The sequence below is a fragment of the Lipophrys pholis genome, assembly GCF_963383615.2.
Source record: "Lipophrys pholis genome assembly, chromosome: 8".
Taxonomy (NCBI): Eukaryota; Metazoa; Chordata; class Actinopteri; order Blenniiformes; family Blenniidae; genus Lipophrys; species Lipophrys pholis.
In genome coordinates, this window is record NC_137630.1 from 29,778,202 (window position 1) to 29,801,825 (window position 23,624).

At 41.7% G+C, this 23,624-nt stretch overlaps 2 protein-coding genes across 3 annotated transcripts; both read left to right on the plus strand.

The window, feature by feature from the left end:
- Positions 1-726: 726 nt before the first annotated feature.
- Positions 727-7,171, plus strand: ankrd33aa (ankyrin repeat domain 33Aa). 2 transcript variants are annotated; one of them, XM_080469661.1, is made up of 5 exons: positions 727-1,189; positions 2,771-3,088; positions 3,191-3,320; positions 4,405-4,545; positions 5,261-7,171. In XM_080469661.1, the coding sequence occupies exons 2-5, from the start codon at positions 2,831-2,833 to the stop codon at positions 6,082-6,084; spliced, it is 1,353 nt and encodes a 450-aa protein (XP_080325787.1). In that variant the 5' UTR covers positions 727-1,189; positions 2,771-2,830; the 3' UTR covers positions 6,085-7,171. The 2 variants fall into 2 exon arrangements, with proteins under 2 accessions (XP_080325787.1, XP_080325788.1); XM_080469662.1 differs by having other exon boundaries at positions 1,019-1,189; positions 2,777-3,088.
- Positions 7,172-10,435: 3,264 nt separating this feature from the next.
- acvrl1 (activin A receptor like type 1) lies at positions 10,436-22,408 on the plus strand. Its single transcript, XM_080469890.1, has 10 exons — positions 10,436-11,169; positions 16,213-16,284; positions 17,793-18,020; positions 18,857-19,062; positions 19,149-19,248; positions 19,337-19,483; positions 19,894-20,169; positions 20,384-20,581; positions 21,262-21,392; positions 21,545-22,408. Exons 2-10 carry the CDS (start codon positions 16,215-16,217, stop codon positions 21,689-21,691), a joined length of 1,503 nt encoding a protein of 500 aa, XP_080326016.1. The 5' UTR covers positions 10,436-11,169; positions 16,213-16,214; the 3' UTR covers positions 21,692-22,408.
- Positions 22,409-23,624: the final 1,216 nt, after the last annotated feature.

The following is a 23,624-nucleotide window of genomic DNA, read 5'->3' on the forward strand; positions in this document are numbered from 1 at the left end:
ATAAATGGCATTGCACATTGCTGCTTATGTCAAAGTATTTCAGTTCCAACCTTGATCAAAAGAGGGCAGCCTACATCCTTCTAACAAGGGGGACTGTTGCGTAACACAGGTTACAATGCACAAAGTCATGGCTTGGCATTAGTCCCATCCAATATGAGGGTTAATCTGTTTACTTGCACCTTTTGGTATCACGCGATTGTGTCACTGATGCTATGAATAAAACTTTTAACACGATATTCAAATCCACAAAAGGGATTCAACCCCCTACCTACTGAAAAAGTTGTGGCAAAAGTTCAAGAAGGTTATAAATGAACGAGCAGCAGGTTAACTGGGTTGTCTCATAATGTAAAGATGTCTAATCAGAATAGTTAACAGGCATGTTAAAAGGCTCGACAAAACAATAATAGACAAAAAAAATACACTTTGAAGTCCCACTGAATATTTGAGTCTTAATAAATCGACATTGTGGATTTAAATAAATTTTAGTGTGCGCAATCAGTTTGTCTTTGTGTGTATTGTTGTGTATTTTTGTGTTTCAAGCATGTCTGTGTGAATGTGTGTGTCGTCCCCACCATGGGAATAATTACTAGCAACCCCCTCCGGCTTACAGCAACAGCAGGGTTAGTTTGCTGCCCCAGCAAATGGATTTCCATGGGAAAAAACAGACCCAAGGCTGTGTCTCCCACCAGGAAGACACACTGGATCTATTAAGGCCGGGGGTCCAGTACAGCAAATTAAGGAGCCATATAGCTTCTGTGATTCAGTCACAGCTCTTTCTGGGATTGTTAGAGAGGTTTGAGGATTTTGAGATAGTAGTGGAGACAATTGAGAAAGAAAAGAAAAGTAGAGGAGAGGCTAACTTAGCAGACAGTGAGAAGAGCAAGGTTGGCTGCTGCCTCCTTCTTTCTCTTAATCCTTAAATCTTCTGTAATCAGGATGAGAGGAAGAGAGCACGTTGCCTGATTTAGGACGGCAGAGTCTATGTTGGGACCTGGCTGATGAGGCAATCTAAATGGACAGTAGGAGAAATGACGGGAGGGGGGAAGGTTAGAGCTGGAGGGAGTTTGGGAAACTTTACCAGTACCTACGAAGAATCAACAGGAAGACTGGAAGTACTTTAAAAGAGGATGCTTTAACTTTCAAGACAAAAAAAAGAAGAGGACTAAAAGCACGGCGGGATTGGTTTAGGGTGAGAGTTTGACTATTGATATTTCTTCTATTTTTCACTTGTTTTGGCACAAACTGTTTCATTCTCATACTCAAACTCAAACTCGGACGGCATAGAATGAAGTGGAGCCAGACTGCAATCTCCAGCTCAGCAGAAAGTGTAGATCATGATCGAGGAGCTATAGTAGGAACCTTGTATGTTTGCGCAGAAAAAGAGGAACAGAGAGAAGAAAGGGGAAATATTTGTCTGATTGTGATCTTCATTCTTCTGCACAACACAGTGTAGAGATTCTAATATATGCTTGTGGGATTAGGGGAGTTGAGTGGTTCAAGCCCACATTTAATAAGAGCTTACTTAAAAGATACCGCTGCTCTAATAACTTAGAATTAATGTGATTGTCAGCAGGTGCAGAGCTAATTCTTGGCAAACAGTTAACAGCAAGGACATGTGCTTAATGTGGAGGCCAACACAAATATTTGAGTGAAAACCCTCAATTGCTCAGTGGGAAGACCAAACATCAACAGTAGAAACCCTCCCTGCATGTCTGACATCTTAGCCAGGAGAGCAAACACCTACATGCACATGAACGCACGTCCATGACATCAAGGTTGTTATAGCTTCTTTTAAAAAAAAAGAGAGAGAGAGAGAGAGAGACAGAATGACACAAACACTCATTGTGTACTGTTGAGTGCCAAAGGACACTTGTAATGCAAAGCAGTGTGACACTTCTGTTAAGTCACCATGACGGAGGCCTCCCACTGCTTCAGGGACAACACTCCACCTACAATGCCTTCATCCACTCCATTTATATTGTTACGTCTTTGTCGATAAGTACGTTAACACATTTTACGCTTCAGTCGTCCAGTTCGTTCAGACACACACACTCTTAATGGGTTAATGCGTTGAGGCTGCGATGTCAAAAAAGTATCTGACAATCCATCTTGTCAACCAGAGACTAAGAATCAGCCACACGATGGCTGAGGAGAAGTAAAGCTCCTCATCCTCTTTAGCCATCACGCCTTCCTCGACAATGACTTTTCACAGGATCAGTTTTCTACAGCTGCCAAAGCCTTAATAGAAACACAAACATCGGAGCACACTGATGCCTGGAAAATCTTCCCTGATCAATACATCAATAGCTGGAAACATTAAATCCCATGAATCAAAGAGCTAATCGCTGAATGGCAAAATTTTCCAAAGAGGAGTTATTCTCATGCATTGAGGGGTTATCTAGAGTGAAGTACTTATTGTGAAGGTTCAAATTCATCAAATATTACATATGGTCATTGTCGCCAACCTGTATGTGGAAAAGCACACTAAATAATCAGAAACCTAACCACTCAGCACAGTGTCTGTTTAGAGAAATTCAAAGCATTTTTTGACTGTTGTACAGATTAGAGTGATTCCTCCAGAATCCGTTTCTTCATACGGCACCTGAGGAGAACACAGATTCTGAGGGTGCTATCATTTCAAACATTTTAGATTCTCTTTAAGTCCCTTCAACTCACTCGATATTGAACCTGGTGAAAGACAAGTGTCAACAAAATACAAACAGAAAGGTTGTACGTTCATAATAACGACAGACACGTGTTTCTGTGTAAGATGTAGGTGCTCTGCAGCAGTCCTGACTCCCAGGTGTGGTCCCAAGCACGAGGGGATTCAATGGCTACAGCGAATGACGACCCACACCTGGGCAGGGGCCCATCAGAGGACTCAGAGATCCTCCTGGACGACTCTGATTCAGGGAGCGTGCTTTCTGATGACTCAGTGCTGCCCAACTATGAAGCTGATGCAAAATATACAGACCCGCCTAAAACGCTGTATGAGGCCTGCGCAAGGAATGATGCCCCTGCCTTGCACAACATCCTGGAGAGAGGAGTTACCAAGGAAGAGGTCATGGAGCTGGACATCAACAGCAAGGTCAGCTGGATTATATCACTTCATTTTCTCACTTTGACACACAAAATAGCACACGTCTGCATTATAGAGACAAATGACTGTAATATTATTTGTCTCCATCAGAACGGACTGATGCTGGCGGTGGGGAAAGGTTATGTCGATATCGTCTTCCTGCTACACACATGTCCATTTTTAGACATCAACCACCAAGACAATGACGGAAACACTGCTCTCATGATTGCTGCCCAGGCAGGTATGTCTGTCGATATGTGCACTACACAATCTCACAGTTATTAGAGCAATGGTCTGCAACCTTTAGAACCAAGAGTAGTTTTTTTTCACTTACCATTTAATAAAAATTTGCTGGAGCTGCAAAAATAGAACAGAAGAAAAGAGTTTTGCTACATAGACAAAAAAAATATATATGATTTTGCATTTATGGGTTTTTTTTGGCAGTGATTCAGAAATGTATTTATAATTTAGCTTTTTGGGCAATTTTTAGTCGAATTAGCTGTTTTAAGTTTCCGTTGTTTTTGTCTTTTCACATTTCTAATCGTTGTTTTAAGGGTTGTTAACCATTTCAGCTGCTTTAGCTTTGTTAGTGGTTTTTAGCTGGTTTAGCTGTTCGAACTTCTTAAGACCTATTTTCAGGCTTTTTAACCCTTTATAGCAGTTTTACATAATAATTTAGCCACAACTCAACAGAAAAAGCCACAATGGCAGTGGGCAACGGTCGGAAGAAAAGGCTTTGTTTCCGGGGGACAATATTTTGTGACGGAACCAAAGCGGAACCAAACAACGGACGGCAGATCTCATACATAACATTATAACAGTGACCAACATTGCTCATTCCTGAAAACAAATAACGACATTAGTCACAATCACCGAGCAGCAGTATTTTACTTACTTTTCAGAAAACTCTCCCGTGATCAAAATAGTCCGTCAGAGAATATTGTCCCCCTAAAACAAAGCTTGTTCTGACCGGTGTGCACTTCCGCTGTGGCCTTTGCATTTGTGTTGTGGCTTTTTGTTGTTTTGTTGTGTATTTTGCGGCTGTATTGTATTTCTGCTGGTATTAACTTTTTTAAAGCATTTTCAACAAATTTTGATGTTGTTTCACTTTTCTCCACATATCGAACATACTGGAACGTAAATGAGAATATTTACATTGTTTAAAACTCAAATACTTTTTTTTTGTTTATTTAAGTTGATCATGGTTAACTTACCAAGAAGTGAAATACCAGATAAAAATGTTAATTTACAGATAAATAATTTTGTCTACGCTTCATGGAACCACTACAGAGCATTAACTTATTAATGTGAATTTTACCGCCCAGGTTTCAATATCATCCTAAACTACATCCTTAACTACTTTGGTGGCGTGGACACGGAAATCAGGGACCCGCGTGGATTCACAGCCCTGATCAAGGCGGGCCTGCAGGGCAGAGAAGAGTGTGTCTGCTCTCTGCTCATGCATGGTAAGTTTGTAACTTCACATTTCTCACTCAATCTAATCTGAAAAATTCACATTGACATGGCAAATCTACACAGCGTGGTCACAAAGCTCCTGGATGATGTGTGAGAGAAGGTTCATCAAAACCTATAAGAGGGACTCACATGTGATATACAGGGTAAATTAGGACATCTGTGTGGTGAACTAATCCGGTTTCTCTCTGCAGGGATTAGTCCAGTCTAAAGAGTTCAAGACACAATTGCAACAACGCTATAAAAAATAATCACATTTACACCCTATTTAAAGGTCAATTACATAAAAAAACAAACAAAAAAAAAACAGTCTGACATCTTGATTCTACATTCATAGATGTGTGTAGATCATCATTATAAGGTCAAAGATTTGTTTTTGAAGGCTCTATTGTTCGTCAGGTGGTTTGCCAAAGTTAAATCAAGTAGATATGGGTGACTTTCATTCTCGAATAATGGCTTGTGGTGAATTATTGTAGCAATTTGGCTGAAAAGTGAATTTTCTGGACTCTGGACTTTCTGCAATATACTGCTTTCCTCTAACTGCAGTCGATATCATTTTCCTCAATGCCGAGAAAGAGTCTGATCTGTTTCTGAAGGATTAATGCCGCACATAGACTCTGTGATTTGACCTGAAATGTGGCTGCATGGTCTGGTTAATACACCGAGCTGAAAGAACTGACGTCTCTTCTCTTGTTTTTTGGGATGCAGGTGCAGACATCAACGCGATCGACTTGGTCCAGGGGAGAGGTCTGAAGGACTGGGTTCTTAAGACCGGCCGCTTTGAGACTCTGAACAGACTTCGCCGGCTGCAGAGACGTCCCATAGCTGAGCAGTTCTGTGAGACCTACATCCCCGAGTGGCCTGACCTGAAGCACTTCGTAGCCAAGGCCACCGCTGCTAAAACAGCCGGCCAGAAGCTGAGGCAACGCTTAAAAGACAGCCTTTCTTTCAAGTTCCCGCATGACCCCGAAGACAACGGGGTCTTCGACCACATGGTCCGGATCACTACGAGCATCCACAGCCCCCTGATAGCCACCGCTTGCCGGCCGTTGTGTCCCAGCAGCCCCCCGGAAATTGGCAAGCGGCGTCTCGCCGTGCCTGAACTGCTTGAAAAGCACAACAAAAAGGACTTGGAGGAGAGCACGGTGTCCCACAGCAATGGCTCCATCACCTCGCCGTCTCCCACCGCGCTGTCGGCCACCTCCGTGTCTCTAACCTCCTGCTGTCAGGACTCGCAGCGCAGGGACAGCGTGGTGGCAGGCGGCATGAGGAGCTTCATCCCCCGCAGCATGGCGCACAGGAACAGCATCTTCCCCTCGGGCTGCATCCCCAAAATTGAGGTGACAAAATCTGGGGAGCCCACTCCGAAGAAGGAGAAGAAGAAGAAAAGGCAAAAGGGCTACCTGGAGCCGCCTGTCTGGAAATATAAGGAGGCCAAGGAGGAGAAAAAGAGGGAGAAGAAACAGCAGCAGGAGAAGGAAAAGGAGCAGGAGAAGAAAAACAAATCCAAACGTTCATCAAGCAAAAAATGAGCCAGTATTTTTCTGCGGAGACTTTCACTCTGATAACGTCACGTATGACAGATGAGCGTGTTCTGGAGTCGGTTTTATTGGGACACAAAGGAATTGTGAAACACTTCTGCAGGAGAGCAACTGCATGGATTCGAACCTCGTCTTCGGGGCGAACGTGAGAAAACTGAAGTGACTCGATGGAATTTCGGCCTTTTGAAAAGCTGAAAATTACACAAGATGTTGGTTTTAGATTCACAGTGACATGTCGTAGCACAGCTGTTTCTCATGGAGATGCACAGATTGCAAAAACAGTAAAAACAAACTGTAAAAACAGTTTTGTGTTTTGTGAACAACTTCAAAGTAGTGTTCCGTCATGGTATTGAAAAGCACCAAACATCCAGTAGCCAGTACTGTGAACGTGATATAATTTATGTAATCAGATGCCTTCCATAAATGTCTTCGTGTTAACAGCTAAAAATGTACGAGGTCATAAAGAAAAAAGGCGAACGGTCAGTTTCCATTTCCAGTTCTATCAATTTGCATTCCTCAGCTTTAAAGAGCCACCCTGTCCTCGCTCCAAACAACACGAAGCTTCATGTCTTTTTCTTTAGTCCAGACTGTTTCGCTGTATTGTTCAAATCATGTGTGCTTGATGATGATGATGATGATGATGATGATGATGATGATGATAAAGGAACTGAGTCGTCTCACTGCAACATTTGATTTCGTGGTGAAAATGACACTGCTGTAAAGTTTCACATCAACCACCAGGGCGATAGACACTGATCATTTTAAATAATCTCTCAGTTCATGAAGCTAATAATCACAATAACCGATGACTTACAACAATCACATTTCAATGGTTTTTATAAAAAATTAGAAAACTATTTCTGGGCTTTTTGTAAAGGGAAACAAAACGACACAGAATGCTGAGGTCTTCTGCGTCTACATCCAAGGTGACGACGATTAAAAAACTATTTATGCAAGCTTGGAAGAAATGTGAAAGTTTGTTTTCATTCATTTGAAGTAAACTGGATTTGCTTGGGACTAACTATCGTGTATGAGTGTGCTCACAAGAGACGATATTAAAGAAAAGTTTGTTTTCGTGAAAACATCTTGGTCGTGTTTTCTCCACGTACAGTACATGCGACACGTGTGAAAAGTCTTTACCTGCTGATTACGCTCGTCTGGCATCTAACCTTGATTACTCTTTTCAAAATGCAGTTACTTTGAGCTACTTAAGGCGTGCCTGTAATGCGCTCTCCGCCGTGGCATGAGATGGCCCCTGAACTTTGAAGTGTAATCCCTTAATCTCCCCGGGCAATATCATTACCTAACAATTTGCTTTTATTTGTGGTAGCAGCAAATCAAAGTGGCTATTTTGACGTCCTTGAGAACAATTGTGGTGTTTAAATTCCGTCGGCTCAGGTGTGTGTACAGTTTGTTCCCAGCAGGAAGGGAGTCAGTGTTTTGTTTTTTTTATTATTTCCTGCTCATTCATGATAATTGCAGGATCATATTTTTAGTCTTGTCGATTTTGATCTTGCTGAGTTGAGGTCTTAGTAAACAGGTCATCCATGTATCCCAGCAATACTCATACTTCACTCTCAGTCTGCTGTAGTGAGATATATGAGTAAGATTTGTTCCACATGTTGGCTTCATGTGCTGCATCTCATGTTGTCCGCCGGGAAAAGAATCACTGTGCAACAGTATCAGAGCACATTAAGACAAGTCAAGTTCTCTCTTTATCGCTGGGTTGCTTTAAAAAAAAAAAAAAACCCTGACAGCATGAAAAAATAAATGTAATTTCACATCGCTCTATTAGATTACACAACAAAGAAGCTTCTCAGGGACTATCCTCAAGGGAACAGGACTGCGTGGCTCTCTGAATCGCAAAGATTAGTGAGGAGGGGTAAAAAAAAAAAAAAAAACTAAGTGCTGATTTTTAAAAGGAACAATTTGCTCCGCTTTCTCAGTGAAGGCTGATGTGAGAGCTTCCAGCTGTGTCTGCAGCCGTATGCCAAAACACTGAGATTACAAGGCCTGAGAACAAGGAGGGGGATTTATATTACAGACATGAGGACATCGCTCTCAGGCTCCACCGAATGAAGTGTTGTCACTCAGGTTGGTGCCTCTGGTGAACACTTCGGAGTCACGACTAAGGCACGGTTGCGAAACGACACACGAGCAGCAGTGTGTTATCCTCAATCCCCGAGAGTGTGGAGAATTTACAGTAATCACTAAATGCAATATGGATTCCAGGATATGTTAATCAAAAACTGAAGATAAATCATTAAGTCGTGACCCTTTCAAAAATGTGTTTTCTTCATTGAAAGTCTGACATGGAACCGTGAAACACACTGAGAACAAAACTGTAGAAGTTCTGGACAGTGCACAGGAGAGAGGGAACGAGCTGAGCAGTTAACCTGCAGGGAATTTATCTCCTCCTCTCCTTTCAAGAGGTTGAGTAAAGAGTGTCAGTTGTTCCACTCTGCATCTAAACAGGACACACACTTCAGTGAAAACAAAACAAATACACCGAACAAAGAACAAGGGTCAGGGGTCATAATATTATGACCTCTGACCTCCTGAAGTGAATAACACCGATTAATAAAATGGAAAAAAGCTCAAATTCCAAAATTTCCATATTCTAAACCTGCTCTATACGAATCAGCAGGGACTGGAGTAACATCCAATGAATAGACCCTCAACAGGTATACCAGTCCTGATCGTAAAGCACGTTTTAAGACTGTGAAGAATTCAGAATACCCACGCCGGCTCAGAGAAGATGCCTCTCACTCATCTGTTTTAAACCAACGTTTTATTTTTTTATTTCTTTTCCTGTAAGGCAGCGGAGCTAATCACTGCATGAAATGTTCTTTCAGACGTAAACAAAACACGACAGCTCTCAGAATGTACATTATGTGACATGACTTTCACAGCGAGGCTCTGTGCTCAGCTGAATGTAACAGGATGCATGCTGGATAATTCTGGTGGGAGTTTTACCAAAATAAAACCTCACGAAACACCAAACGCAGCAGGAATCCTTCTGACGTGATTAACTGTGGGAAAATGCTTCATCCTGCATTCAGAGTTACTTTAATCAAGCAACACGGCTTGGCAGCATAGAGGCCTGGCTTTTTAAGTGGACGTTATCCATTTTCCCTCTTTCGCAAATGGATAGCACTAAACCCAAACATCTTCCTGTAACTAGACCTTATTCTAATGTCAATATTGAGCCTAGTTTAAGTTTGTAGTTGTTGATTGTTGTTTTGTTTTGTTTTTTTACGTAAGTGGAAATCATTGATCAGACCGTTGGTGTTAGGTGACATTCAACTCAAGCTCTTTTGCCTTTATGGATAACTTGTGATTAGGACCCGGAGCAATTTGGCTCCGGTGACAACATCTGATTTAAGTGTGTCGTTTGCTGATGATGTCTGGTTTGAGTCTGTAGTCCAAATCTCTTTTCACCACTGCCCATTTTGAACAGACATGGCTGTATTCTGCAAAACACAACATGTATACATACATATACATATATACATGTGTTTTTTTTCCCATTTGGTTTAGTCCAGGTGCAGTTCACCATCCTGAACTCAGAAACCGACAACTGGTTACACCACTTGGACCCAAACGATCAGTCTGAATGGGATTTCAGACTCAAGTCAGGAGCCACAGTCCTGTGTGACTTCAACATGTTCTTACTTTAAAATGTTAAAGGGTTAGATCACTGTTATAGGTTTAGACCGCCAACGTGATAAGTTGTTTATCTCCTCTAGTATGTCCTGTCTCCTCTATTTCATCCAGTCTGCAGTGAGTGAATTAAATACCATCCTCGAACTCCAACAGGTATATCAGAGAGTCATCACCTCGGAGGTTTCAGCAGTTTCCACTGTCACGTATGCTTGCTGGTGTGGGATTATTGTTTTTCTCTGTAAAAGTGCCATGACATGGCTGTGTTGTAAATGCAAAATTGAATCAATGTAATGTAATGAGTGTGTTGTTATCAGTCTGTCTGCATCAGATGGAGGTGTGTTACAAAGCCCACATCTAGTTCAGAGCACGTTGGCTCAGTGTTGTCTTGTTTCTGCTGCCACCAAGTGGAATAAAATGCTGGTTTAAGTATTAAATACAGATTCTCAAGTAGAAAACGCCTTTCTTTTTTTTTTTTTTTCTTTTTTTTTCATTCTTTTTTACTCTTGTTTTGGAGAATCAAACAAGCTAAACAGGGAATGGTTTAAAGAGTGTCTGAAGGAGTGTTTAACAGTGGCATCTCAAAGCATTTAAAGAAAAACGAATAATGGTTAGATATCCTAAACAAGAAAGTTGTTTGTTGGTGTTGTTTGTTCGGTGATGGGGGTCTTTGGAGCGCATTCCTGTCAGTGCAGTGCAGACACGAGTCCACAGGGGAAAAGGAAAATGAGAGGTTTAGCAAAGCAACAGGAAAACCGCTATGAGAACACATTCCAGGCCGAGCAGACCCTCTGCGGGACAATAAGGGGTGGGACAAAAAAGAAAAAAGGAAAAACTCTACGCTGTTAGAACATCTGCAATCTCTCCTTTAAATCAGGAGCGCACGCAGCGCGCAGAGCGCACAGCGCACCGTGTGAGGACCTGAGAGAGGACTTCTCTGCATGGGAGGACTTGTGAGAGGACTTGTGGAAGGACTTGTGAGAGGACTTGTGGGGTTGTGAAAGCGGAAGGATCCTGTTTCCAGGGCCGACCACCTCCTCGGTTCCTCTCGTCGTGGATTATCAGCGCAGATTTGGCACCGAGATGAGATAGAGACGCAGCCCGCTGCCCTGCAGCTCCCAAACACTTTTTCCTCCTCTGACTTTCAGCTTTTGTACTTTTAAACGAAACTTGTAGAGAAACTTTTATTTTTCCATCAAACAGCTTCTGGCCGGAACATAAAGGATGTGATCTCTCACAGGATCAAACATCTGTAACTGTGATCTGATTCTCTCCTCTTAAAATGAGACCAGCTGTGGTTTGAGCTCGATTCTTTTATTTCTTTTTGACTTTATTTGACTCTCGGAGGGAAACTCGGAGCTGTCCTTGATATGGGTGACTTGAGGCGCTTGGATCTTTCACGTTAACAAACAGGTAAGAAAAAAAAAAACTTGGATTAAGACACTTTGTTCTCTTTTTGTATTTTATAAATTCAATATCTTATTTGTCTGACTGGTACATTTGAGTGGGCTCAGTTAGTTTCCTGTGACAGCTCCATGCTCCATCAGTCCACGTGTTTCCAGATGTGAACAGGTGTCATGAGGCCAAGATGAACTTAAAAAAAAAAATTCATTAAACTATGTCCAAACTACGCAGATTTCATTTTAATGTCAGTTTTAACGAGAATGGAGTGCGTGGCTTTGAGCCCTTATTTTATTGTATAAAGAGCTTCTTGTATGGAGCTTGTGGAGAGGCATGGTTTCTATTTCTTAACGTTTATATAGAATTTTTGTAACTTCAACATTTACAGTATTGTGTAAAACCTTTGACAGGGAAAAGTCCCACATCATTCAATTGACACAACAAGAAAGACGTGCTTCAAACTTACTTTACAACCCATTCTGTCAATGTCATGGATAAGTGTGTCTAATAGAAACAGTAGAGTTTCCTGAAAGTGACATTAAGTCCTCTATAGAGGGTCTTCCTCAGACCTGGACACTGAATCCCACAGGAGCCACATGTGGCCCTTCATTAACTGAGAATTTCAGAATCAGATGAATATTAGAGTTCATGACTCATCATGACTCATGCAGTGTCGCTGCATTGTTTTGTTTTTTTAAGCTGGTAGTTTTATTCATATGAAGTTCATGCTTGTGGGTCAAGATGTTTCCATCTGGGCTGAAAGCTTTTCTAATATCACATTTGAATCAGTATTATCCTAAACATGCAAATGAAGTCACTACAAAAAGCTTCACAGATACAGAGCAGGATTGATCACTTTTAGAAAATAAATATTTCCATATTGAGTTGAATGTATGTCTTGTTTTAGATAAATGAATCACCCCTGCAGGTCTAGACGGAGTCTTTTAGAGGTTACAGGAAGATACAGGGGTTTCCTTTTTCAGCCCAGAACTTATCCACCAAAGATCTGTGATCCATTTCCTGAGATTTTTCTGCAGAGTTTCTTCAAAAACTGTGTGCAAGTGCACTGAGAAGAAAACAAAGAATCTTCCTTCAGTTTATTCACTCTGATTGACTGACAGATTGAGCCAAGTTTTTGGTGAAACAGCACAAGGATTTGCTTTGTCTATTTGTATGTAGTCTTCCTGTCCACTGCACTACAGACACAACTATAGAGGCAACTAGACATTTTACTGCCCCACATCCATGTATCCTAGATGTCATCAGCAGTTGTATTACGATGCTTTATAAGAAGCTTCCTGTAAAAAAAAAAAAAGAAAAAGCACTAGTCAGGGCATGCTTGTTAACTTAACCATTTATATTTCACATTTTAATAAAGGACAAAAAATAAAAAAAAGTCTTTTACTGAGTGCCAAAATCACTTAATAGATGATTTATTCACAGTCAGCTTTAGTTTCATTAATGTCAATAACTCTGGTTTTCCAAATGAGTTATTTCTTCTTCATGAATGATTTTTTTTCCCCGTCTTTATCCGTGTGGTGACTTTCAGTCAAACAAAAGATTTGAATATTTCCTCAGCCACTGGCATGTACTTTGTAAAAAGAGCCCTCTCTGCGAAATATGTCGGGGTGAAAAGTTCATTTCTTACAGCGACGTTCAGAATCATGATAGTAGCCTGGTAAAGTCGTATCTTATGAATCTAAATCCCCCTCTGCATTTTCCCTCTTAGTGCGCGCACACACACACACACACACACACACACACACACGGTACATTGGGGTTTTTTTGGCTTGAGGTCAGAATGGAGGACACATTTGTGCTTTTCAGTTCTTCTTGCTTCATTACGTTTGTGTCATGTACCCAGACACTGGTTGGAGCTCCTTGTCTTCCTTCTTTGTTCTTGTTCTTCTTGGTTGTTTTTTTTCCCCCTTTGAAACGAATAGCGGCTTGTGAGTACAGCGTGTCTGAAGTGCATCACATTTGTCCTCTTGCATTCAAGCTTTCATTGTGAGGCGTGCAGGTGAGAGCATGCAGGCGTCTCGGCGGCCATAAACCCTGCCAGGCCTTTCTTTGAGAAGACTCTGCCCGTGTCTGTCAGATGCTCACAGATTTATTTGTCAGGAGTCGGTAATACGACTGCATGATGGAGGTTGTACGGTGAAGGACCAGGCCCTGCGACCAGGCCCCGGCAGAGGGGCCGTGCCTGCCGTGCCCCCACAATCCTCCACAGTCATCCAGATGGAATGAGAGATCTTCCTCCCCATGTCGAAGCCCTGCAGATGAGAGGAAGAGATGACAATGGATCTTTTCCCCGTGGGTCACGCGGGTGTAGCTTTGGACAGAATGGAGACAAACAGGAGGGAGGAAGTATGGTGGAGTATAAAGTCAGGCCGCCACAGATGGAGGACACGATTACTGCTCTCTCCTCTGCCGGGAGCCCGCGGATCATAAATTGATAGTTTGTGAAATGAGACACAGTTCTGCTTCTCCTCTGAGGATAAGTTCATTCTGTGGGTGGAGTTGTGTTTATGCTTATTTTTTCCACTGGTTCTGCAGATTTCACCACCATCGACATGCAGCCTGCATAATTCAGGAAGTGCTCTTTGCTCTTTGGTAGAATGTGGCTTGTGGTTTCAGTGTGTTAGAAGCGGAGTGGGTTCTCGTCCGCTGGGTTGAGATAGGAGGCAGTCTAAAGATAGTCCGTCCGGGGAATAGAAATAAACTAATCTTATCAGATCATCTTGCGTGTTCGATTGAGTTTTTAAGAGTAGAAAAATCAGACGTTTGCATGTAAAATGTTAGAAAAAATGTTGACAAATTGGATCTGCTCCCTGTTTATCTGCTCTTCAGTAACAATTGATGCCATAAATGAAACGAGAGAAGTTTCCTGTTTTTCCACATATGTATAGATATATAGCCAGGTGCATCATAACTAAAGAAGGATATCCGTACTTTTGTGCTGATGTGCAAGTTTCAGTGCCACGTGGGTGAAGTTCAGGGGTGAGAAATGGAGGGCGTTCGAACTTCTTTCACAAGAACGACACTTTCAGTTCAGTCAGATGTTTGATAATTTATTTTTTTGGGGTCAAAATTGAGTGAGTTCTGTGTCCGTTGCTCACAGACTGAAGAAAAATGACCATAAATTGAAAATAAGCAGTTGTTTGAGATCTTCATTGCATGTTTAGGGTTACCAGATAACCTCTAATGCATATTTTTGAACTGTGAGAGGAAGAAGACAGACTTGTGGAGAGTGTTAACCACCTCTGTGATCTCACTTTTGCTCTTTTGTTTATCTTTGTCCTTTTTTTTTTTAAAGGGTGACCTAACAACGTACAGACATGATAATAACCAACACGTCTAAACTCAGTGTTAAAATGGAAGAAATACAGTCATATTTCAAATTATTTTGTTTTTCTTAAACCCATATTCCTTAAAATGACATTAAAATGAGCCGGTCAGATCAAGCTGAGCTTCTTACAGTTTCCCCACAGTTCAAGACAAACATTATAATCCTTCACTTCCTGAACAAATCACGATTTAGTGCAACCCTTTAGTTTATCTGTTGTCCTTGTTGATGAAAATGCAGCCATGTTATAGCCTAACAGAAAATTGTGTTGTGATATTTGTGGTTTTTTTTATTTGCTGTGGTTTGCAGGAGATCAATAGTTTTACTTTTACGACACATTTTTTTTTTCTAAGTCACGTGTTTTTGTAGGCCACAGTTTTACTCGTGAAGGTTGAAACAGTAAAGTAAATTAGAGTGTAAAGTGCTCCAACTCATTCTGAGAGATTCAACTCACAAAAAGCTGTATGGACATCAGATAAAGTTAGAAAAAGACTAGCTTAGGGAACATTTTCATTTTTCTGCATTTTAACTTGCAAATACTGACAGAAATGTTCTGTACAGGTTTCAAAAGCCAATTTTCCATTTTCTTTTAATTATTTGACTGCATTTATTATCTGTTTTTACTTTGTTTTGAACTATATTTACAGTACAAACCAATACAATATACGGGGAAATAAATTTTCTGCAGTGGATAATAAAATAGCTGAGCGAAGGACGCTATCCTCAAAGTTAATAAACATTTCACATGTGGACACCGACCGAGGCAAACGTGTGAAGTACACGTTCATACATGTACAGCACTTTGAAATCACTTTGTAGATACAATCTAAATAAGGTTTACAAACACACAGGAAAGAGAAAGTGCCATCTTTAACCCAGCTCTAAAATAATCCGTTTGCGAGGTGATAGATTAAACTGTCGTCTCAAAGGTGGCGAAAAACGAGAAGAAACGTTGGCGAAGAAGCACTTTAAAATACCCCACGGTCTTGTTTCAAGTATTTGCATTGTTCGTTAGAAAATAAAGCTCAGTTTTCCAATCTTGTGTCTTATCTGTTGATTAAAAGTGCTTCACTGAAACGTTTGAACCGGTTTTCTAGGATCTTTTTTTGGGGGATTTAATGCAGCACAGTGTGTTTGATGGCTGCTCTGCTTGCGTGACTCTCAGCCGCGCAGCCCTAAACAATGAGCAGACCTGAGACTCGCCGGCGAGCCGGGTGGGGCCGCTCAATGGCAGGAAGCACAGCCATCAATATTTACTCTGCAGGCAGGGTAGCGGAGGAGTCGGCAGGCCTGGAGCCGGGGCAGCACAGCGCCACACACAGTCTGAGCACACACACACACACACACACAAACACTCTGGAGTGCTGTTACAGCCCGCTTCCCCTAAGCCCCCTTTTCCCACCCAACGCAATTACAACATAGGCAGACAGGCTGGGCCCGCCGACTGTTGTTTTTGACCTCATGGCTTCCTCCGCCTCCTCCGAGTCCAAAGCTTTAGACTCTCAGACACTGCTATTAAGTTACCCGCTGCAAATTCCATTCAAGTAGCGGTTAAACCGTCAGAGAAATGGCCTCATTTTCTCGCAACACCTCAAATTGAATCGACGTGTCGTCATGATGGCAGCTCGTAATAAAGAAACGGCACTAACAGTATTATCACCGTGCAATTACAGTGGCTGGTATTAATTATTTCTGCTCCTGTTTCTCAGAGATGGGACGTTCTGCTCTGCTCATCGCCGCGCTGGCCGGAGTCTTCCTGTGGTTTTCTGCTGTTCGAGCGGGTGAGTCAGTCATGCAGAAAATGAGCTGCTGTGTTGTACTGACTTAAAGCTCTGTTGGGGAGAACCCCCCCCCCCCCCCCCCCCCCCCCCCCCCACACACACACACACACACACACACACACACCCCACCACCCCCCAGTGATGCAGCCTTGACCTTGAACATGGAGGAACCCGGAAGCCTGAGACAGATTGCTTTAACTTTCCTACTGCAGAATCCAGTGAGGACGCATCTTCTGGAGATTTGCTCTGGTTCCTTCTGGGGCACATTGTGTGTTTGGTTCAGGCTCAAGTTTCACCAACTTAAGTAGCAGCTTCCCTGAAACATGTCTGGACAAGATGAGCGTACGCTACCCGTCTGACATGAGAACAAAGAGTCCGACTCAACGAGCTGAACTGTTATATATGAATGGTAGTCTTTCTCGGGTATTGTTTATAGCCGCGTCACAGTTTCTGGGTTATTAACAGGTTATTTTAGATGCATGACTCTGCTGTAACTTGAGTTTTGAGCGGTTGTATTTGTCCTTTTAGTCGACTGGGCCTTCACTTCCAAAACACTGCATTTTTTTTTTTTAACCCTGACTCAAAAATAAAACGGTTTGATATCAGATAGTAGGTGGTGGAATGATGAATATTCTCTTATCACCAAAATAATTACACCTTCTCAATCGATAAGTCAGACATTTAAGTGTCTGTACTTTCATTTTTCTGGTATTCATTTAGAGATCCAGTGTGTTTTCGCTGTTTTAAAGCAGGGGATGTCAGACATAAAGCCTGTGGGGGGAAATAAACCTATAAGAAGCTCTAATCCTTTCAAACTACCAAGCAAATTGAAACTTTTTTGTTTTTTTTAACACACTTCTTAAGAGTAGTGGACACAACACTGAGACCCAAGCTGAGATATCAGTGATGCCGCCATGAAAGCAACCGGACTAGCATTAGCCTCAAAGCCATGCGGTCTGTGTGAGTCTGTGAAAACATGCATAATGCAAACAGCTATAGGAGAAGCTTTTTGGTCATTTCTCTGCATTTTGCACCAGAAGGTTTCGTTAAAATTGGCTCTATGTTGAGATTGTAGTCATTTTCCGTTGTGATGGTGTGGTTTTGTGAAAATATAGACATTTTCATCATGTATATTCTGCGCCATAACAAAGAAAAACTTTAAAGTTTAAATTGAAAGGTTATTATGGCACTGTGTTACTGGTACAGCCCACTCAAGATGAAATTGGGTCGTATATGGCCCCTGAACCAAAGTGTGTTGGACACGCCTGGTCTAAACCAAAAACACTCTCCTTCTCTCTGTATGAAGTCTCGTGGCTTTCAGGAAATGAGTGAACGTTTCTCTTTCCGTTAGACTCAACCAAGTAGTTAACTTTAGTTCATAACTTCACATTTATCCTTGCAAAGTCAAGAAACTCTATGAATTCCATCAGTTCCGTCTCCAGTGAGTTTCTTACTTTATTTCTGAAAAGAAAAAAAAACCCACACTTTTATATATATTCTTTTTTCAGACGATGAGAAGCTGCTTTGTACGTGTGAGAATGAAAAAGGCACGTGTGAGAATGGGACCTGCAGAGGAGACTACTGCTTCTACACCTGGGTGCAAGGCGTGGAGGAGCGCGGCTGTTTCCCCCGAGACATCTACCGGGAGCAGTGCTTCACTTCCTTTGAGCGCTTCTTCGTTCACTGCTGCAAGGAGCACAAGTGCAACACCTTCGTCACGCCGCCACCCAACATTGGTAAGTGTGCTGCACAACATTGGGAATGTCACATTCAAGAATGAGCGTTTGGGGAAATGTAATTTATTAAGGTCACTGAACACTGGATTATTATTATTTTTTTCATTTTAAGAATGGATAGAGCTTTTTGATATATACAGAAATAGTACATGGGTTTGATTAACTTCTGTTTATGCCACAAGTTAATGTATTTTATCTGCATATTTTATCTTGTAATGGCAATTTAGATGGTACTATTTGAACACATCTTTCTAGATTATTGTGTGGCATAACAATTGTTATCTTTACTGGCTCACACAGTGTCCACAAACATGGAGTTCGTACAACATGGGAAACAAGCAGGCTATATTAGCCTGTGTGCTAATTTTGAAAAAATAATATTTTGAATGGTTATAGAAAGAGGATAGTCAATTTAGCCTTATTTGAACCTGATCTGCCTGAAATGTTCCATAGGTTTACAAGCAATATTGCGTGTTCACTATTTACCCCCCCAAGTTAAACAAGTTTATGTCCGAATTTCCAAACGTACACAGAGAATGATATAAATGCCATGTTAAAATAAAACCACCAGCAAAGCAAAGTTGCTGTAATTTTCCTCGTGTTCACAGTTTCTCTCTGACCTTAAAGCAGGCAGGTCAGAAGGCAGCCCGCTGCAGTCACTGGCTCCCCCTTGTGGTCAGTTAGTAAATTGATATTGTTACTTTCTGAGTGATGATAAGCTCATCACTCATTCCCATTTAACCTGTGACAAGGTTTGAACAGAGACAGCTGCTCTCTAATACACTGAATGTGTTGAATACTCGTGCTGTTTTCCCAAAACCGGTTTGTGTTTCCAGACGGGAAGCCGACCACGGCGCCTCCGGGACCGCCTCGTCCGGAGCTGTGGATCGCCGTGACTCTGGTGCTCCTGTTCATGACCGTCTGTGTGTGCGGCCTCGTGGTGTTCCTGCGTCTCCGACGGGCGCCATGGAAACGGAAAGACGCCGAGGACCACGATACCACGATGCTCAAGGTCCCGAGTGGAGACGACCCCACATATGGAGTGAGACACGCGCCAAACGTTGGGCCTAAAGACGAGAATCTCTCAGATGACCCGCGTGGATTAAATGTGTCTGCGTCTTTCTCCAGGATATCTTTGATGAGTTTTGTACGTCGGGGAGTGGGACCGGGCTCCCATACCTGGTCCAGAGGACGATGGCCAGGCAAATCTCTCTTGTTGAGTGTGTCGGTCAGTCTCTTTCTCACCACAGATTCTCTCTTTTCTTTTCTTTTTTTTTAATGACATTATTTGCATAATGGTTTGATTGTGTTTCCAGGTAAAGGCCGGTATGGAGAGGTGTGGAGGGGGACGTGGATGGGGGAGAGCATCGCTGTCAAGATTTTCTCCTCCAGAGACGAGCAGTCCTGGTTCAGAGAGACCGAGATCTACAATACCGTGCAGCTGCGACATGACAACATACTGGGTATGAAGACTCAATTGAATTATTCCTGAGGTGTGTTTACAATTTTATCAAAGAAAATGAAAGGCGATTTCTTGTTCTCAGTGCACTTAAAAAATGACTGCAGACATCAGACATATTGTCAGAAGTGCAACTTTATTGCTGTGATTGCCCCCAGAGCTAAAATGCATATAAATAATCCCAAAATAAAAAGTAACTGAGGCTCCGTCATTCAACAAATTCAAGCTTTAACCAAGTTTAAGCAAAAGTGCAACAGCAACTACAGAGACACACAAGGAAGGGTTGAACTGAACGTGAAAAAACTTTCAAAATAAAAATAGTTTTTCGCTACAAATTCAATAAATCGATTTTTTTTTATTTTTATGTTTTACCCAGCTCTACTTTGATGTAACATCTTCTGTTCTGGAATTTAGGCTTCATCGCCTCCGACATGACTTCCAAGAATTCCAGCACCCAGTTGTGGCTCGTCACCCACTTCCACGAGCTGGGATCGCTCTACGACTTCCTGCAGTACAGCAGCTTGGAGCCCGAGAGCTGCCTGAGGATGTGTCTGTCCGTGGCCTGTGGCCTCGTCCACCTCCACACCGAGATCGTCAGCTCCCAGGAGAAGCCGGCCATCGCCCACCGGGATCTGAAAAGTCGCAACATCCTGGTGAAGCGGAACGGACAGTGCTGCATCGCTGATCTGGGTGGGTGTCGAGAAAAGAGAAATGGACAGTGACTCACCGTGAGTCTGCCAGACAAAGTCGTGTCTGTCTCCAACTTTCTGGTTGCCAGTTATGATGGTTAATCAGGCTGATTGTGGAAGATTTTTATTACTTTTATTTTTGTGAGAAATGACTTTAAAGTTGATAAACTACCAAAAAACTAATTTAAAAACGAAAATGTGTCCTCCCTCCTCAGGTCTGGCTGTGATTCACTCACAGTCTCACGACTATCTGGACGTGGGGAATAACCCTCGGGTGGGCACCAAGCGCTACATGGCCCCCGAAGTGCTGGATGAGACCATCCGCATGGACGTCTTCGAATCCTACAAGCAGACAGACATCTGGGCTCTGGGCCTGGTCTTCTGGGAAATCACCCGCAGGACCATCGTTAATGGTGAGACGACAGAGTGAAGCGGATCTGATGTTTTCATTCAACCTGTATGTCTTTGCTCCGTGACGTCTGTGAGGCTCTGCTGGAGTTTACAGACACAAGAAGCCCCGTGTCTCTCAGCAGCCCAGTGTTTTCCTAGACTGTGTCTGTCTCGGCTATCCTCTCATGATTAGTTCTGCTGTAATTATAAACAGTCTTATCTGGTGTCAGCACTCGCTTGTACATAGTCCAGACGCCACAATTTGTGGACGCACAAAGTGTGTGTGTGTGTGTGTGTGTGTGTGTGTGTGTGTGTGTGTGTGTGTGTGTGTGTGTGTGTGTGTGTGTGTGTGTGTGTGTGTGTGTGTGTGTGTGTGTGTGTGTGTGTGTGTGTGTGTGTGTGTGTGTGTGGCAGACTCGATGAGACTTTCAGATTTCCATGCTCCGTGTATTCACAAGGGAATTGATATCTTTCTCGGCTCTCTTGTTTAGTCAAACATACTTTACAAAACTCCCACTGCTGCTTATCTCAGACTCCATGTGTGCTATTTCAGGCTCTGTGTGATGAGAAGTGCGTCTTCTGAGAGAAGTTATCCATTCCTGACATTAAAATCTGATTTCACCATCTGTAATATTGCATTTCTGCATTTTCCCGCCGACTACACGGTTTATTTATTTTTGCAAAACTCGTTTTATTCTTTCAGGAATTGTGGAAGAGTATCGTCCTCCCTTTTTCGACCTGGTGCCGTCGGATCCCAGCTTCGAGGAGATGAAGAAGGTTGTGTGTGTGGATCAGCAAAGGCCCAGTCTGCACAACAGACTTCCCTCCCACCCGGTAGGCCAATCCAATGGAAAAGAAATACATAGACGCCCACGCGAATGCACACAAGTGCACTTTTATATAGTCGGGGGTGCTGACGAACCATACATTCACGCTATGATGACTTAAGTTATCGTTTGATTATTTTTTTTTCCACGTGTTTCCAGATACTGTCAGCCATTGTAAAGATCATGAAGGAGTGCTGGTACCAGAATCCCCCGGCCCGCCTCACAGCCCTGCGGGTGAGGAAGACCCTCTCCAAACTGGATCACGACAGCGACTTCAGCATCGAGAAACTCAAGCGGGACATTTAGATTCTCACTCGAATAAAAATTATAAAAAAAAACCACAGCATCACAACGGAATGAGTTGCACGTCATTAACACATTTTCAGCTAAAGACTCACACAGTAACGACATTATATTCAAACCATGTGAGGTACAGCAGCACTCTCTTGCACCCCCAAGGTTTTATGTTTCCCGCGGGCAAAGTTCAGGTTTTTGCCAGAAAAATTTTCATTTTTTGTTGATCTGACTTTTTTACAGCACTTTTTAGAAAGCAATTTGTGGTGATTTTTTTTAGAAAACACAAATATACGTTAAACAATAGACTATTAAGCGTTGCGCAATTTCTCATCTTTCTTATAAAAAGGGAGTTCAATTATTATTTTTGCCACAATATCCAAGGACAATGTGAGTGATGATCTAAATCATTTTCTCTAAATACACATTTAACTTAAGTAAATGTAAAGCATTTATTATCTGCACATTGAGTTTATTAGTTGTACATATTGTAACAGCACTGAATGTGTTAATATGTGTGTAAATATATTTCAAAAGGCGTTATTGTTTTCTATTATTCGACAATGAGACACATTTGATATCTTTTTTTTATCACACAGCTTTATGAAATTATTTTTCTACTTCTCTTTTAGACGCAAAATGTACCATCACAATCACTCTGGTCGGTAATAGAATGTCCAAAGAGACATGTATTGATTTGTATCTTGAATAAAGGGGCTGTATTTTTCAATGTGTTGTGTGTTTTATTGCAATTCCAACATCGGCCAGCAGAGGTCATCAGATAATAAACAAATGGGAATAAAGAGAAGGCTGTTTGACATAGATTACCATTGCGCTTTAATTTGCACCGCAATGTCCCAAAATTATTATAAAACTTGAGTATTTACTCAATTAAAGACATTTTTCTTATATTACTTGAATACAGTTAATTGCATAATAAGTCACATGAATAGAAGATGATCAATAACAACATGTTTATGAGATTATCAATTTAAAAAATATATATATATATATATATATATATATATTTATTTTATTTTATTTTTTTTTTTAAACTAACCTGAGAGTGACTAACAGATATTTGTGTTTTCAACCAGAAAGGCAAAATGAAAATATTCATGATGAAGCCATCTTTTATTTATATTTGTTCACTATATCCTTTACACTCTCGCTCCACTGTGAAAATATCAAAGGATCACATGTGGAGCTTGTATGTTCTTCTTATGCATGTGTGTTTTTTTTTCCTGCAGTTTATACTCTTATAAAAAAAAAACATGCATCTTAAAATACATGCAGGTGTGAGTGTTGGTCTTTATGTGCTGGGCCTATTTGCATGTACTCCGATTACAACTTGCTTGTTGCTTTCCTCTTCTTGCTTTCTGTCTCCAAAACAACCCAAAACAACAGAAAACCTATTTTTCCTTCACATCGTGTGGAATAGTTGGGCTTTGCTCTGTTAAAGTGTCTTGAGGTTGCTCTCTTGTTATTGGTGCCGTATAAATAAAATCTAATTGATTTGGTGGACCAGTGAATTTGGTAAATCGGCATAGAAGAAAAGTGGATTGAGAGAGAAAACCAATCACTAAGTTGAATCAATATAAGTTATATTACCATTATTACCATTTTAGATTCAAACTCAGCAACTACATTTAATCTCGTTTTGTGTTTGTTTTTATTTTCCTCTTATCTTTATTAGAATGTTTTTGCTTTGGTGGTGAACTGATGATAAACTGTTTTCAAATCAAACCATGAAAGCAACAAGTTTGCTCTGTCCTTGGTCATGTACTATCTGCAGTGCACTGTTTTGCTTCTGTATCAGCCATGCTTCTTCCTTTATCTCTGTGTGCGCGCGCGTGTGTGTGTGTGTGTGTGTGTGTGTGTGTGTGTGTGTGTGTGTGTGTGTGTGTGTGTGTGTGTGTGTGTGTGTGTGTGTGTGTGTGTGTGT